The sequence below is a fragment of the Physcomitrium patens genome, chromosome 3 (genome assembly GCF_059467195.1).
Source record: "Physcomitrium patens ecotype Gransden chromosome 3, ASM5946719v1, whole genome shotgun sequence".
NCBI lineage: Eukaryota > Viridiplantae > Streptophyta > Bryopsida > Funariales > Funariaceae > Physcomitrium > Physcomitrium patens.
The window spans coordinates 7,251,695-7,267,316 of NC_143412.1; the positions used below are offsets into that span (position 1 = coordinate 7,251,695).

Genomic DNA, 15,622 nt, shown 5'->3' on the forward strand with positions numbered 1-15,622 from the left:
ACTCTTCCACCCCGTCACACTCCAAACCAACCTATCTCATAAAAAATGTGTCCAATTCCACCACAACCCAAGTAATCGCACCCCTGCCTCCAAGAAATCACCAGATCAAGCTCCCGCCGCCGCCATACGACCCTCATCCAACCTCTCCCTTTACAAAAGTGCTACCAAGTCAAGGAATTAACGACACTCGCCAACCCAACCGTGACGTCTCCGCACCCCACCACCACATGGCCGCCGAACAGATACCAACCACGCCCCTCAGCTTCGGCGAAACACACACACACACACACACACTCCAACCGCAAAACGGTGACAAAAACCTCGAGATCGAACTCAAACCACCATCATTTGCACCGCGACGAAGCGCAAATGGGAGGCAAGTAGGCAGCGGATGGCACGGCCCTCTCGCGCGACGGACCACATCGAGAGATTCGGGCTTGAGCGTCGAGTCAAACGTGATCTGTCTGTCACTGCTAGTGGAGTGGAGTGGGCCGGGCTAGGCTGGGTTGGGCTGGAATAGCAATGGAGAGTCGCATGTGGCGTGCGAAACTGAGCAGAAGGGCCCTTTCGCCCTTCTGGCCTCAAACCTCCCACTAGCCCTGCCCTGCCCTGCCTCCCCTATATGTATTCGTATCCCATCTCCACGACGAGTTTACGTACTTACGTACGTACTCTTCCGCGTATCTGTCGTTAAATTCACACACGTATGGGAGCCACAAGCCCTTGCATGCCAACGTGGGACAGTGTGTGGAAGCAGGGGCGTACATCCATCCTCCTGCCATCGCTTCTGTTCGTCGGTTCGTTTGTTTTTCGTCCGTCCGTTCGTCCGTCCGTCCGTCGGTTCGTTCGTTCGTACATGGATTGGCAGGGCACGTGGTGGGTGCCAGGACCACTTACGTAACTTTGGAATCGTTACTTTTTCTTTTTTTTTATTTTTTTTTTTCCTCTGTTACTTTTGCTTTTGGACTAACTTCTGGAATCTGCTGCCCCAGTGTCCACTAAACTGCTTAGAGAATGCAATAAACAATGAGCCTATGTGTTTCATGAAATTTTATATATATATATATATATATTATTTTTATAAGTTTTTTTTTTGAAGTGGCTTTTGGTATGCAGGCATGCACATAAGTCAAAAGTATCCTACTATCATCATTAAACTTGAAAATTAAATAATAATAATAATAATAATAATAATTACTGAGAGCTATATCGAAAGCCATGTCGTCCTCAGAAATCGCCTCAGTTGTAAGCTACTCGAAGGTGATGGAGTAATTTTAAATAACTCTCGGTTAGTGTAGTTGAATGTCACAGTAAAGGAATGTCACAATAAACTTGCACGAATTCATTTAAAGAAATGCTTAAACAACATTATAGAATAACTTTTGATTTTTTTATATCAGATAGAATAAGATGTGATATCATCTATTTCCCGAAAACAAATTCAATTACTGGTTGTGTGTTATTTTTCCAGTAATTTTAATGTTCCTTCTGGTGATTCGTTCACTGCGTTTGATTCAAACCAATTGAAGCTTTACGTTTAGACTGGTTCGAAAACATGTTACAGTGTCCTGGAAGTCAAGTAAATGAATATATATATATATATATATATAAATTGATGCACATTATATATATTCACATTTATATCCCGTAAATTAAATATAATTAACTAAATCACCTCATGGAACCCATGTTAAATTCTCAAATATGATGTTTTGATAGATAAAAGTACCCATTAATTTATACATACTTCATCGCGCCAAAAAGGTCATTTAATGTTGCTAATGTCATACAACTCATAGAATACATGAGTTAGATAAATAGCAAGGTTCTACTATACCTCCCACTAAGTTCGGTCTCGGAGGCTTGTTCTGCCCGGAACAGGCGTGCTCACCTTGCGAACGCGTTGAACTGGGCCACGAAACGGTTACAGAGGGCTTCAGAATGTCATGGCAGTGGAACCATGGAACCAGTTTCAATCAGTATCTGTTCACACTGGCGGCAATCACGCGGTCGCAGTTTCCAGGAACGAGGTGGTTCTGAAGGCCTTGCCGAGAGTCGACGACGTTGAGTTGCCGAGGCTTCGCTGTTAGTTGCGAAGAAACGTGGTGTGGCTGGTGGTGTGGATCAGTCTGCGATGGCGATGTTTATGCCGCACCCCCCCTGGAATTGGAATTAGAACGGACAGCACCTCGTTGTAGGATTATTTTTGTGGGGAATAGGAAGAAAGAAATTGTGTCTGGACGGACCGAGGAGGGTTGGGGTTTTGAGGGTTTGGGAGGGTTTGAAGGGTGTCGTCGATTGTTTTGATTGGCTAGTTTGTTTGAGAGATGGCGCTCAAGTTTTTGAATAAGAAAGGATGGCACACGGGGAGTTTAAGGAATATCGAAACGGTGTGGAAGGCAGAGCAGAAGCATGAGAACGAGCAGAAGAAACTCGAGGAGCTCCGCAAGCAGATTCAGGATGAGCGTGAGAAGTCGGAGTTTCGTCTCATGCAAGAGCAAGCCGGCTTGGTCCCGTACGTGATTCCTGACCTTTTAACGAGTTTTGGTTGCTTAATGTTCATCTGGGCGGTTTTTGTGAAAGAGTTGGAGATGTTGCTTCCCCGCGTTTGATTCTGCAGTTTTTGTTTCTCATTCTGGAAGTATGAGCTTAGGATTTTTGTTTGGATATGAACAGGTTCGAATTTTATGCGTCAAAGATATTGTGTTCTTCAGATCTGTTGCTATTAGGGTTTTCGTTTTTCTTTTTTTCTTTTCTTTTCTTTTCTTTTCCGAGACCAATTTTGGAGCAGGATACAGTACCGTCAGCTTTTGGAGGATTTTGGGTTAACGTATTTGGTAGGCTTATTTTATGCTTATTCAATTTTGAGGATAGCTGCGGGCTTTAAGTATCGGCATGATGGATGCGGGACACATTGCTTTTCGGCAGTCTCTTATGTTTTCACGGGAATCGGCTAACTGTAGATGGCATTCATGCTGAATTGTTGAGGGTTTTGGGATTGCAGAAAGCAGGAGCGGCTGGAGTTTTTGTATGATTCTGGTCTTCAGGTTGGAAAGGTTGCTCAAGCAGATGAATATTTGCTAGGAAAACCTGTGGAAGAAGCTGTACAACCTGAAAGTAATGTTGGACAGGTGAGAGCTTATAACCCTGAATCCTTCAACTATTTGCAGGAAATTGTGCTTGCAACGTAATTTTCATTGGTCTGTTGAGAAGAGTTTAATTTGATATTTATCTTCACAAATGTGAATTACTGCAGGTTGCAGCTAAACCCGGCGCATTATTTGTTGAAGAAAAACCTGCCTCAGCAAATGATTCGTGGAGGAAGCTGCACTCAGATCCCCTTTTCGCGATTAGGCAACGTGAGCAAGAAGCAATTGCCAAGATAAAGAGCAATCCAGTCAAGATGGCGCAGATTAAAAAAGCTGTAAGTGTACTTTCAATGCCAAGGATGATGTTCTGTGCGTGACTTATTTAACTTGTAAGAACGTGTTCTAGGATACGGGTTGTGGTCAAGTAGAAGGAGTTGTTCTAATTATGTTGAATCTGTAGGCCGAGTTGAAGAAAAAGCTGAAGGAAGAGAAGAAAAAGAAACGTAAAGAGGCTAAGCTGGAGCGCAGAGAAAAGAAGAAACGGAAAAAGCAGCACAGAAGCAGCAGTGAAGACTCCTCTGATTCAGACGATCCTCGAAAAGGTAGGAAGCTTGGGCATGGTTCGGATGCTGATGCTGATGCTGATGGTGGTCATACAAGTAGGGCCCGTGTTCTATCCAGAAGCGTATCCAGGAGTCCGACCAGCAGTCCCGTTCGAAATGATCGTCGCCAAAGCCCAAGGAAATTGATTAGTGACCGGAAGTCGAAAGGGTCTGAAGACCAAGAATTTGAAAAGAGAACGAGAGACCCGTCGAGGAGTCCCAGCAGAAGCCTTACTCGGAGTGCGGCTGTTCAGAGAAGTCCTGTTCGCAGAGATCGTGAGCAGAGGTTTAACGGGTCTAGAGATCGTGATTACGAAAAGAGGAAGAGGGTTCCATCTAGGAGCCCATCCAGAAGTCGAAGCAGAAGTCCTGTTAGGAGGGTTCCTCTTCGAAAAGACCGTGACCCGGGTAGATCGAGTAGAGGCGATTTTAATTCCAGAGATTCTTACACGCGCGAAGGTAGGTATGGGGAGTACAAGGACAGTGATCAGAGACAGAAAGGGTCTGAAGATCGTGATTATGGAAAGGGTAAGCGAGTTCAATCTAGGAGCTTATCTAGAAGTCCGAGCAGAAAATCTACACAAAGGGATTACGACCTAGATAGATCGAGGAGAGATAATTTCGCTTCTAGGGGTCCTTACTCGGGCGAAGGTAGGTATTTGGAACACAGGGACAGTGACGGAAGGCTGAAAGGGCCCGAAGATCGAGATCATGTTAAAAGGAAGAGAGTTTCACACAGGAGCCCATCCAGGAGTCCAAGCAGCAGTCCTGTTCACAGGAGGGATTACGGTCAGAGTGGATTAAGAAGAGGTGAATTTGATTCTAAGGCTCCTTCTAAAGGTGATGAAAGATACAAGGAACTCCATCTTAGTGATCAAAGGTCAAAAAGGTACGAAGATAGAGACACCAAGCTTCCGTACACTAAGGAACCAGAAAGGAAAATCAAGTCCCCAAGTAATGGCTCTGTAGATGATTTGAGAAACACTAAATTAGATGCGATAGAGAAAAGGCTGGTTGTTGAAGATCAGGTAGTCGGAAGGAAGGACATAAATAGTGAAAACGTTCTCTCAAAGCCAGCGAGTAGAGGAAGACCTCCCAAGCCTGGGCAACTGTCGGATGCAGAGAGGGCTGCACGATTGCGGGAGATGCAAGTTAATGCTGATATTCATGAGGAGCAGAGGTGGCAACGTTTGAAACGTGCTGCAGACGCAGATGCTGTCGAAATTAAGCGTACAATAAATGACAAGTCGAATGAGCAATTCATAGCTGATACGCAGAAAAGTATGTTTGGATCAGAGGGAGTGAGTGCTTCCGCAATCGAAAAGAGTGTAAAAAGGCGGGCACACTTTATTGAGAGGTCAAGTGCAGAAAACGAGAGAAATGCTTTCAGAAGGTGAACAAATGGATATAGTGAGATTTCTCATTGTGGCACATTATTTGTCCCATGCAATTTACATTACAGTACTTGGTTGTGGCAGGGCTGCCCGCCCTACGGAATATTGTACTTAAATCCGCTTTCATGCAGCGTCGGTGAAAGATTCCTTTTCTCAATATCTTTCATTAGCTACTTTTGGACTTTTAGCAGATTTCGTATATTGTTTGCTTCTTGACAAGATATGCTATTTTGGTGAGAGGTTTGGTGGATGTAGGCTTCTGTCGATGTAGATTCTGCAGTTGGTGGATGTGTTTATCAGATCTAACGATTGACATGTGACTTATCCTGTCCTGTCGATGCCCAGGCGTGTGAAGTCTCTTTTGTTCTGTGCTCCGCCTGCCAACTGGTTGTGTATAGCTGATTTTGTCAAATGTGTGTTATGAAGGTTTCTGGAAATGGGAATAAGTCTTTCTGGATTTTTATGCACATATTTTAGCTTCATAGAAAATTTTAAATCTGTTGCAATACATGAATCATGATGATCAGTAGTGATCTAGAATGTCCCGAAACAATTTCACGACAAAACCTTTTAAACGGTCGGAACCACGAGTCGCATGTGTTTATATACAAATCGCAAAGATCAATGAACAAAACATCACAAGGTTTTCTGAACAATGGTTTCCCAACACAATTAGAGAATATTTACATTCTTTCCAACTGAAAAAGGCTCAACGACATTGATTTTATAATGGAATGACCCACTTCAAAGAATTTTCGATCTACTTGAAGCCTAAAATTTCCTCAGTTGCATATAACCCATTTACTTCTCATAAATAAATCCTGTCAAGATGGTGCAATTGCATCGACATAAGAATTGACGTCTAAATTTCAATTTTGCCATCGCGGACCAAACAGCCGAGCATAGTATCTTCCACCAGTGCAGATGATTACATAGTTCACAAGCAACATCCTTGGGCAGCAAGCTCTTCTTCTAACTGTTTAGCGTTCCGAAATACGATTCCCTTCATCCCAACTGCCATCGCAGCTTCCACATTCTTAGCTCTGCATGGATTTAACTGCTATCAGCTTTCTCCCATCACAATGTCTTAGGACATGATTCAGAAGATAAAACAGGAGGAAACAAAAAAAAAAAAAAAACAAAACAAAACAAAAAAACAAAAACAAAACAAAACAAAACAAAAACAAAACAAAACAAAACAAAACACAAATTCCAGGCCGACAAGCCTCAATCTATCACCTGTCATCAACGAAAACACAGTCCGATGGGTCGAGCTTCAACCGACGAGCAGCCTCGAGATATATCTCTAAGTCAGGTTTCCTCAATCCTGCAGACAGGAGCGATACAAGAAAATCATAGTTCAACACAGGCAACTTCTGAAGCGAAAAAATATGGAGACGTTCATTGGAAAAAGAAGTTAACGTCCTCCAGTCTAATATCCACAGAATCCAAGTGTGCCCATTATTTAAAAACGCTAATGTGGATCCGATACCAAAAAATGATTGTTAGGGTTATAGATATAGTACCCATGTGACAGGAAACGAATGTCCAAGGCATATATTGCGAGAGCTGGAGCGTGTTTTCAATCATACTGTACCAGCAAGGGTAATTGGAGAAGGCATGCATGGTGTACCCGGCGGAGAGCAGTCGTTGCAATAGTTCTTCCACTCCTTCTAAATAAGTGTATCCCTTTGTCATACACTCCTTCAACCCTACCATCCACACGGTGATATCAGCATTTCAGAATCAGAACTCTAAATTTTGCTTCAAATTCGGGAATAAAAAAAAGTTCACTAAACTCTGACACACTGTTTGGAAGAATGGCAAGGAACCCACCCTGAATGTCGAAATCTCGTCCATCGGCAAAGAACTTCTTAATTACCTCATCCTCAGTCAATTGGCCCATTTCAAACTCTATCCAACAAGTGGGGTGTTTCTCAGCTAGCAACTCCTTCATAGTCATTCTGCACAGTTCACAAGACGGCTTAGCGTCTTGGTGGGTCTATTCGGACATTCTCATTGTCTCGTGACCCACTTCGAAAATTGCACCAGCCCATATCCTTGGCATAAAGTCTTAGTTCGCTGACTGAAACCCATGCTAACAGTGCCCAAATTCCGACTCATCACCCTCGCAACACGCAACCAAATTGCACATTAGGAGAAACGAACAGACCCGTTACCCGAAAAAAGCAGGAATGTCCTCATAGAATGGATCCCGGACGAGGGTGCCCATCACATCAAGCAGCAGCACGGGCACCTTCGGCTTCGACATGGTCGCCGCCCTTTCCATCTCTCGCAATCCAGTTGACGCCGAACTACCGTCAACAGCAGCAGCGGCGGCGGCCATCCTCCGAACTGGCGACGACCTATTCTTTCTGCCCCACCCCGGCTCCACCCTACGATTACAAATGCCCGCAATTTCATACCAAACTAGGTTGCGCAGCAACGGTGAAGACACAGCCAGCTTGAGGGATGCCGCATTGGATGAGACTGCGGGCAACAAAAGCATCGTCATGAACGATGCGTACCCAAAATCCAATTCCGCACGTAATCTGCTCAATTGTAGAGTTGCAGCCTGAGCTGATCCATTTCCATTCCGATTGAATTCGGGATCGCAGGAGGGCGGTGGTCGCCGAGAGCTCTCCGCCACTCCAATACTTGTCGGTGCAATCGTCATCGCCTTCGACTCTTCCTCATCTGATGTGGACTTGAGATCTGACGTGGACGAGCTGAGCTGGAGCTCCTCGTAAATTATGTTGTAAATTATTGGTGCATAATACTTTATAACCACACGGTAATTCGAAAACTAAAACTAAATTCTTTTAAATTCTTTCATTGCTATGGTCAAGAATCTACTCTCCTTTCAGGAAAAAATCATATTATCAACAAAGTTCAAAAACACACACCAAATATATATATATATATATATATATAGGGGAATGTTAAATAGATCCAAGTTTTTATTAAATAGATTCACCCATCATGAAAAATAAAAATAACCTCTAGATTCATTTCTCCACTATTGGATCTGCAACCAATAAAAACCAATCACATTCATCATGATTGCCATTTTCTTCATCAAGTATGGGACTATTTAATAAAAGCATGGGTCTATTTTACATTCCCCTATACATATTTATATACATATGTGAAGTAGAGATATGCTTAAGAGCTGATTTACACAATTAAAATTTTGAAGTTGTGATAGTAAAATAAAGTGCCGGGCAAAGTTTGCTGATAATAAAATTAAACAAATTTTTTCATTCTTGTGGTAATAATTAACTATGGATGCAATTTGATGAATGCTTTTGAAAATGAATAAATAGATTCAGTCTACATAAAATCAACATGAGATGTAGAATTTATATAGATCATAAACATCTGTCAATGTAATGTGTGTCATCTCTAAAGCAGGGTAGCAAAACATGTGTTTTCTTGTATTGACATTAATCAATAAAATTTGTTGAATTTTGTACAATGTGCAAGGTACATATCAAGTAAAGAGTAAATCTTTTAATAAAAAAATAATTTGACAAATATAATTCTACTAGGAAGTTGCTTAATTGATTCAATGAAAGATGTTAATACAAACCAAATGATGGAGATCCAATGTATGGTGGCTTGAATAACAATCTATTGAGTTGTAATTGTATATATATATATATATATATTTATTGTATTATCACTAAAATAATTAAAAAATAAAATAAAGATTTGTGAGTAATAATAACTCGAAATAAATTTCCAACAAATAAATAAAAAATAAAAAAATAAAACACACCATCAAAGTTTTGAGCTTTACAGTGAAATGCAATGAACAAGAATATGAATAATGACAAAAGTTCACTAAATCTAGAGAATATTTATTTTGAACCACGTTATAATTTATTAACACATGAAAATTTAGGTAAGTAAATGATACAAAGAATAATTAAGAAGAAATAAATGACATAAACATAAAAAGAAAGAAAGAAGCTGGAGCGCCAATTCCACCGTCGAGTTTTTGTTGTTCTTCTTGAGGAGGGGTTTGAGTCCAAGACCCCCGCGAAGTCGCAGGGCATGAAGTCGCCCATCACCAAGACCCGTTTCGAAGACCCATTTCGAAGACCCCACCCACCACCGTCTATCTGCGTGCTCTCCTGACAGGGTTTGTTGGGTGCTGCATTTTAGGGTTTCTGCCATAGCTGGACTCTTTGCTTGCTTTTGATTCAGGAGGAGGAGGAGGAGGAATAAGAAGAGGAAGAGGAGGGGGTTTCGTCGTCGAAGTTTTGTGCGTGCGTACAGAATTAGTGCAATTTTTCACAATGTATAATGGGATTGGGTTGTCGACGCCGCGAGGATCCGGTACCAATGGCTACATTCAAACGAATAAGTTCTTCGTGAAGTCGCGCCCCGTGCGGTCGGAGGTGAAGGAGTTTCAGAATGGTCAGGGTGCAGGCGGAGTGTTGCGCAAAGCGAACAAGGACATTTTGGAGCATGATCGCAAGAGGCGCATCGAGCTCAAGCTGATGGAGCTGGAGGACCAGCTGGTGGATCAGGGTTACCCCGACGAGGAAGTGTTGGAGCGCGTGGAAGCTTTGCGCAAGCGTTTGGAGGCCGCGGATGCAGAGGATGGCGATGATGCGCCTGCCGGGGCCGATTCTAAGTATTTCCTATTCCCTAATTTTCGATGTTGGTGTAGGTTTTTGTGTTGGAAGTTGCTACGTCCTTGGGAGCTTCTTCTTGTAATTGACAAGTTGGGGAAGTTCTTCTAGTCTGACATTAGGAACATCATGTTGCTTAGTATTGCTCTGAGCATGAATTGCTTTACTTGTGGACATTGTACAGCATGCTCTCTACGATAAATGCGTAGTTTAGACTTCGCTGCATCTATTTCTAAGTAACTTACCAATTAGGCAAATATTGGTGTGTTTAACGTTGCATCTGTGTGTCCAGAGTGAACTCAACGCAAAGCCATCACATCGCTGCGCAAAAAGAGAAGCAATTGGAAACAATGAGAGATGCTCTAGGGTTGAAGGAGGTTAAGGAGGGTGAGGCTTTTGATCGAGATTTGCAAGAACAGAAAAAGCAGGAGCGAATAATGGCACGGGAAGAAAAAGATCGAGAGAGGCGTGCGAAGCTGGCTGCCATTGAGGAGGAAGAAAAGCGACAGAAGAAAGAGCTGCGCCGCCAAGAAAAGCTAAGGCAACGAGAGCAAGAGGAGGAAGAACATAGGCAGAGAAAACGTGAGCGCAAGGCTCGAAGAGAGCAGGAAGAAGAGGAGCTACGTCAGAAGAGAAAGGAGGCAAGGGAGAAGAGGGAGCAGGAAGAACAGGAGCGCCATCATAACAAAATGAAATTGAGAGAGGGGAAGGAGCATGAAGACGATGAACGACATGTAAGGGCAAAAGACTTGAAGGAGAAGAGGGAAGCAGAAAATGAGGAGAAACATGTGAAGAAGAATGAGTCGAGAGAGAGGAGGGAGCATGAAGAAGACACGGAACGACAGGACAGGAAGAAAGAATCAAGAGAGATGAGGGATCACGAAGACGATGAACGATATGAAAGGAGAAAAGAGTCGAGAGAGATGAGGGAGCATGAAGACAGCGAACGACATGAGAGGAGAAAAGAGCCCAGAGAAAAGAGAGAGACAGAAAACAAGGAGCAATACGTGAAGAGACAAGAGTCGAGGGAAAGAAGGGAACACGAAGACGACAAGGGACATGGGAGGAGAAAAGAGTCGAGGGAGAAGAAGGAGAAGAGGGAGCACTAGACCCCCCCTTACGTACATGGGTTCCTCTGACCACTGTTGTGCATTTTACCCATGAAGGGAATTACTGTTTGTTTCACATAAAATATCAAGACTGGAGTTATTCAGTGCTTCCTGCTTCTTTTACAAGATTTAGAAAGACAGTTCAGCGCACACAAGGTCATCTGTAAAGCAGGTAAAGACAATGTTAGCATCCGGTCAGATTAGGATGAATCGCAGGTCAGGGTGATCAAATTTGTGTGTTCAGCTGCATCAGCTTGGCATTCTTCTTGAGACGCTTCGGCCTGAAAACTTGTATATTGTTTCAGCACCTTGTGTCGAATTGAAGTCCAGTTCTCTATAATCGATATACGGTCTCCTGCATTAACTGCTGTTATCGTGACTTCTCTTGCCGTCCTCCTGAATTCCGCAAAATGAGAGCTTGTAGTGTCTCTCAGGTTCAAATATTGGCCCAGCGTAGGATCATGACTTCTTGGGTTAAGTGAATGCTCGTCCGTAGGTGGTGTGAAGAATTCTTCTCGTTCTTTTTAAATCCTTAAGTTGCTCTGTTTCGTTGAACGTTGAATCCACTTGGTTCGGCAGACGGCCCATTGATCAGTTGAGAGAGGATGTAACATACCACCGACTGAGGTAAGTACTGTAAAATTGCCTGGTAGATTGAATTCATCTGAAGTTTTAAAGGTATTGTAGAAATGGAGAGCTTGGGTTTGGCCTTTTAAAACAATCATGAACTCACATTTGATTCCTTTCTAACTTAGTAAGTGTCTATGTATGTATATACGCACAGACATACACATATGCAAATAAAGAATTCATTGTTGGGTTTTCTGTGTATAAGCTATTTGCTACGTAGTATTTAAAACCTGTTTCAACATTGCTGGGTGAATAATGTGTGTTGATTTTCTAACTCCAAAATACAGAAATTAATATAATGTTGACTTTTCAAAAACTTGTTACAAACTCATACAACTAATTTTTTGAAAACCACATTGTTTTTGCTTTAGATGCTAAAGTGAATCTTGAAGAATAATTGAAGATTAGGTTCAATTTTAGGATTAAGTTATATCTCTTGGAAAGTTGAATTCCATTTTGCAATAGAAGTTGATCTTACCTAATAAGACAATGATGTGAGGAAAAAAGAAAAGAAAAGAAAAGTAAACAAACAAACAAAACACAAGAGTGGACTTATATATTTATTGTTGCAACAGAAACATACAATGAAAGTGATTAAAGATTTAAGATCATTATTTGCATTTGTTGTTGGAAGTTGACTTTAGGAGCAATAAGAGAGAACGACAAGGAGCTAGATTGTGATATTATGATATAAATTTATGAGATACTTATAATATTATGTGCTATGATATACTAGTTATTTTAAGATGGATGTGAAGCCTTGCTATAATATACTAGCTATTTGAAGTGGGATGTGAAGCCATGTGTGTGAAATATTATTTTTGAAATAAATTAATATTATAAATAGTTATAATCTTCCAATACTACATGAAATTGCAATTCTATATCTAATATATAATTAGATATAGAAAGTAATTTAGAAGAATATATGACATGGTTGTAAGATGGCACAAAGAGCTTCTAATTTATCTATTATTTCATTACATTATTTTTCTTGCATTGAAGGAACAAAATGGCTCATAATTTTAATGCAAATAAGATCATGTTACTAAAATTGAAAGCTAATTAAAAGAGGTGTGTATATAATAATCTGATAATATTTATGTTTTTAAAGCTTTTTAAAGAAATAATAAAAACTTAACTAAATCATATTGTAAAAAATTACCACACAAACTTATGGAAGTTTTTAAAGCAACAAAAAATATATTTATTTGGAAGATACTAAATTAAATTAGAAAAAAGCACACAAATGTGTAATAAATATTATTATAGAATAATGTAATTAAGATATTAAAATAAATAACTTGAAAATAAAGAATGATTCTTCTTCTGTTTACTATTAATAATGCATGCAATGAATTTGACACTTTTTGTAATTTAATACCAAATATTCAACTATTCTACCATTTAAACATAATTGGGATAATAGCAACACATTAATGTAAATTATATTATAGGTCAAAAAGTACCGAGAAATTTGTTATGCAATGTAGATATATAAAGTAAATTAAATCAAATTTGGTATGCAATACAACATTGTATATTTTCAATGTTTTAAGATTTATAATAAATAAAATGGTTTGTATATCATTTTAAATTGTATCTTTCAAAACAAGTTCATCAAATAACAAAAAAAATAATTTAATGACTTTAAAACACATCTTGAGAATGAAAATTTGGTATTTAATTATAAACAGAGATTGTTTAAGATTTGTTTTAATATACACCAAGTCATCTTATTTAATCATAAAGAAATTTTTTTGCAAATCTACATAATAATTCATCTTGTTTATTGATAAACAAGAAATATCTTATAACCCTTCATTGAATAAATTTAGAAATATTCTTAAGATTTTTGGCATATATATGTATATCACTTGAATTATGTGATTGTAAATGAAGGATTACTAGTTATTTATGGTGCTTTTGTTTAATATTTAAAATTGTAATAATTCCAAAGATACATTATTTTTTTTTAAAAAAATGTCTATATGTTTCTAAAATTGATGAATTACATAACTAAAACATCTTTAAATTTAAAATCATTTTTTATAATTATTATTAAGTTTTATACTAATCATGTTTATTGCTGTTTTTTTAATAATAGATTAAAAATGATTTGGACACAATTAATATATTGAAAACCATAACATGTAAATATAAACTTAACTTTTGAACTTTTAATAAAATTTACTTATGTAGGGTTTCTAAGTCAAAGAATAAAAATTATATGTTTTTAATATTAATTAAATTATCTAATTAAAAAAGTGTATTTGATGATATATTAAAAAATATAATACAATAATTTAGAAAGACTTACAAATTTATTCAGATATAAGAAGTACATATACAAGATAATGGAACAAAGCAAAAAAAATGCAAATCCAATTCCACATTTAAATTCATTAAAGTTTAACAAAATAACTCTATTGATGTTACACCTTAAAGTTGTACATTCCATCACATTGTTAAGAACTCTTATTCCATGTTGAGGTCTTTGCAATGGTTCTAGCTTAGTTATTACAATTATTGTAAATTGTAGTATTAAAAGAAGAATTTTAATTGCAAGATACAAAGGACAATTCTTCTTATAAATATACCATTGTTTCTATTGCTATCTTTAATTCTTTATTACTTCTTATAAAAAAATTATATTAAAAACAGCATTTGAAAAAACCACTAATAAATCTCAAATTAAATTATTGCAATTATAAAATAATCATCGACCTGAGTAAAAATTATTATATATTTATATATTTTTAGGTTCATACATGTATATAAATATTATTTAAGAATACCTTTAAAATATCTAAGAATTTTATTATTACTAATATTTATCTTAATAACACAAGTTTTTATAAATGTATATAAACATATAAAATTTTAAAATAGAAATTTTTGTCAATTAATTGTAAATGAAGAATTGATTAAACTCATAACATAAAATAATTAAATAATTTATATACACAAATAATAATTGAATAAAACATTGTACATAAAAAACCATAGATTACATTGGTCATGTTTTTAAATTATATATATTTTATATACTCTCACACTTTTATATTTTTTGGTTTTTATTTTGTAGAATTATTTCTAAAACATATAGTTTTAGAGATTTTAATTTTTAATGTTTATATATTTAAGTATATTTAAATTTTATCATCTTAATAATTTCTATGGATGTACTTATAGTTAAATTCATGAACTTTTACATTAATTACACAATTTTTATATATCTATTTATATTAAAATATAAAATATAGACATATTTTTTATTATATATATATATATATATATATATATATATATATATATGTTGTGCATGCTAAAGCTTGAGCTTAAATTTTTTATTACTAAAAATAATATATAGTTATTTAAATATTAAAAAATAATTATTTTTTGATTTATTCAATCGTTAGTGTAAATTTTAGCATTAAATCACTTAATTAGAGTTCATATACAATTTAGTAGATACAAAGTTGGTTTCATACTTTCATAAAGATAAAACTTGTCATACTTTATGATTAAAGTAGTCCAATATAGTAGTAATTATAAATTAAAAAAATCATACTATTATGATTTTTATTGTATATAACTTGATGTGTATATGATAATCTTATTTTAATTTTTTTGGTAAAAAATACAAATCAATGAATTTATATGGTATCAAATTGAAGACGACCTTTTTGCGTAGGTTAAATGTATTAATTTAAAATTTTATTTTATTTTATAGAAATGAAAAAAAAAAGATAAACAACAACAACACACACATACATGAACATACACTTATTACAGTGTTAACAAATCTTCAAAAGTTGATTATGCATTAAAAGTCAATCTTTATAAACGATTTCTTTTATTAATTTTTTTAAAAAATAAATATTTTTTATCTAATAAATAAAACAAGTGGATGGTCTTAATTTAGTTTAATTTAATTCAAATTCTTTGCTTATATATATATATATATATATATCATAACTTTAATTCCTCTTAACTTTTACCTTAAAAAAAATGTTGACAACCATAAAGTTTTAATTGAATAAAAAAATGACCTCAAATTAAAAGAAAATAACAAATTGTACCAAAAAAGAATCTTCCGACTTTGGTTTAATTGTAGTTATAAAACCCTAATCTTTCTTTATGGACCCTACC

The 15,622-nt window shown here is 37.1% G+C and overlaps 3 protein-coding genes across 3 annotated transcripts; 2 read left to right on the plus strand and 1 right to left on the minus strand.

Annotated features, from left to right (window-relative positions):
* The first annotated feature begins 2,073 nt into the window (after positions 1–2,073).
* On the plus strand, positions 2,074–5,242 carry LOC112280129 (uncharacterized). The gene is made up of 4 exons (XM_024515220.3): positions 2,074–2,515; positions 3,005–3,131; positions 3,257–3,424; positions 3,550–5,242. The coding sequence occupies exons 1-4, from the start codon at positions 2,328–2,330 to the stop codon at positions 5,086–5,088; spliced, it is 2,022 nt and encodes a 673-aa protein (XP_024370988.1). The 5' UTR covers positions 2,074–2,327; the 3' UTR covers positions 5,089–5,242.
* Positions 5,243–5,744: 502 nt separating this feature from the next.
* On the minus strand, positions 5,745–7,777 carry LOC112280130 (flavin mononucleotide hydrolase 1, chloroplatic). The gene is made up of 5 exons (XM_024515222.3): positions 7,266–7,777; positions 6,922–7,049; positions 6,612–6,797; positions 6,325–6,412; positions 5,745–6,128 (listed from the first exon to the last, which is right to left on the minus strand). The coding sequence occupies exons 1-5, from the start codon at positions 7,760–7,762 to the stop codon at positions 6,023–6,025; spliced, it is 1,005 nt and encodes a 334-aa protein (XP_024370990.2). The 5' UTR covers positions 7,763–7,777; the 3' UTR covers positions 5,745–6,022.
* Positions 7,778–9,245: 1,468 nt separating this feature from the next.
* Positions 9,246–11,201, plus strand: LOC112280715 (uncharacterized). The gene is made up of 2 exons (XM_024516538.3): positions 9,246–9,730; positions 10,021–11,201. Exons 1-2 carry the CDS (start codon positions 9,390–9,392, stop codon positions 10,835–10,837), a joined length of 1,158 nt encoding a protein of 385 aa, XP_024372306.1. The 5' UTR covers positions 9,246–9,389; the 3' UTR covers positions 10,838–11,201.
* The last annotated feature ends 4,421 nt before the right edge of the window (positions 11,202–15,622 follow it).

Coding starts and splice junctions, on each gene's coding strand:
- LOC112280129 (XM_024515220.3), top strand. CDS start 2,328: ATGGCGCTCAAGTTTTTGAATAAGAAAGGATGGCACACGGGGAGTTTA. Junction 3,132..3,256: donor CTGAAAGTAATGTTGGACAG/GTGAGAGCTTAT, acceptor GAATTACTGCAG/GTTGCAGCTAAACCCGGCGC. Junction 3,425..3,549: donor TGGCGCAGATTAAAAAAGCT/GTAAGTGTACTT, acceptor TTGAATCTGTAG/GCCGAGTTGAAGAAAAAGCT.
- LOC112280715 (XM_024516538.3), top strand. CDS start 9,390: ATGTATAATGGGATTGGGTTGTCGACGCCGCGAGGATCCGGTACCAAT. Junction 9,731..10,020: donor CCTGCCGGGGCCGATTCTAA/GTATTTCCTATT, acceptor CTGTGTGTCCAG/AGTGAACTCAACGCAAAGCC.
- LOC112280130 (XM_024515222.3), bottom strand. CDS start 7,762: ATGACGATTGCACCGACAAGTATTGGAGTGGCGGAGAGCTCTCGGCGA. Junction 7,050..7,265: donor GACATTCCTGCTTTTTTCGG/GTAACGGGTCTG, acceptor TGAACTGTGCAG/AATGACTATGAAGGAGTTGC. Junction 6,798..6,921: donor ACGAGATTTCGACATTCAGG/GTGGGTTCCTTG, acceptor TGTGGATGGTAG/GGTTGAAGGAGTGTATGACA.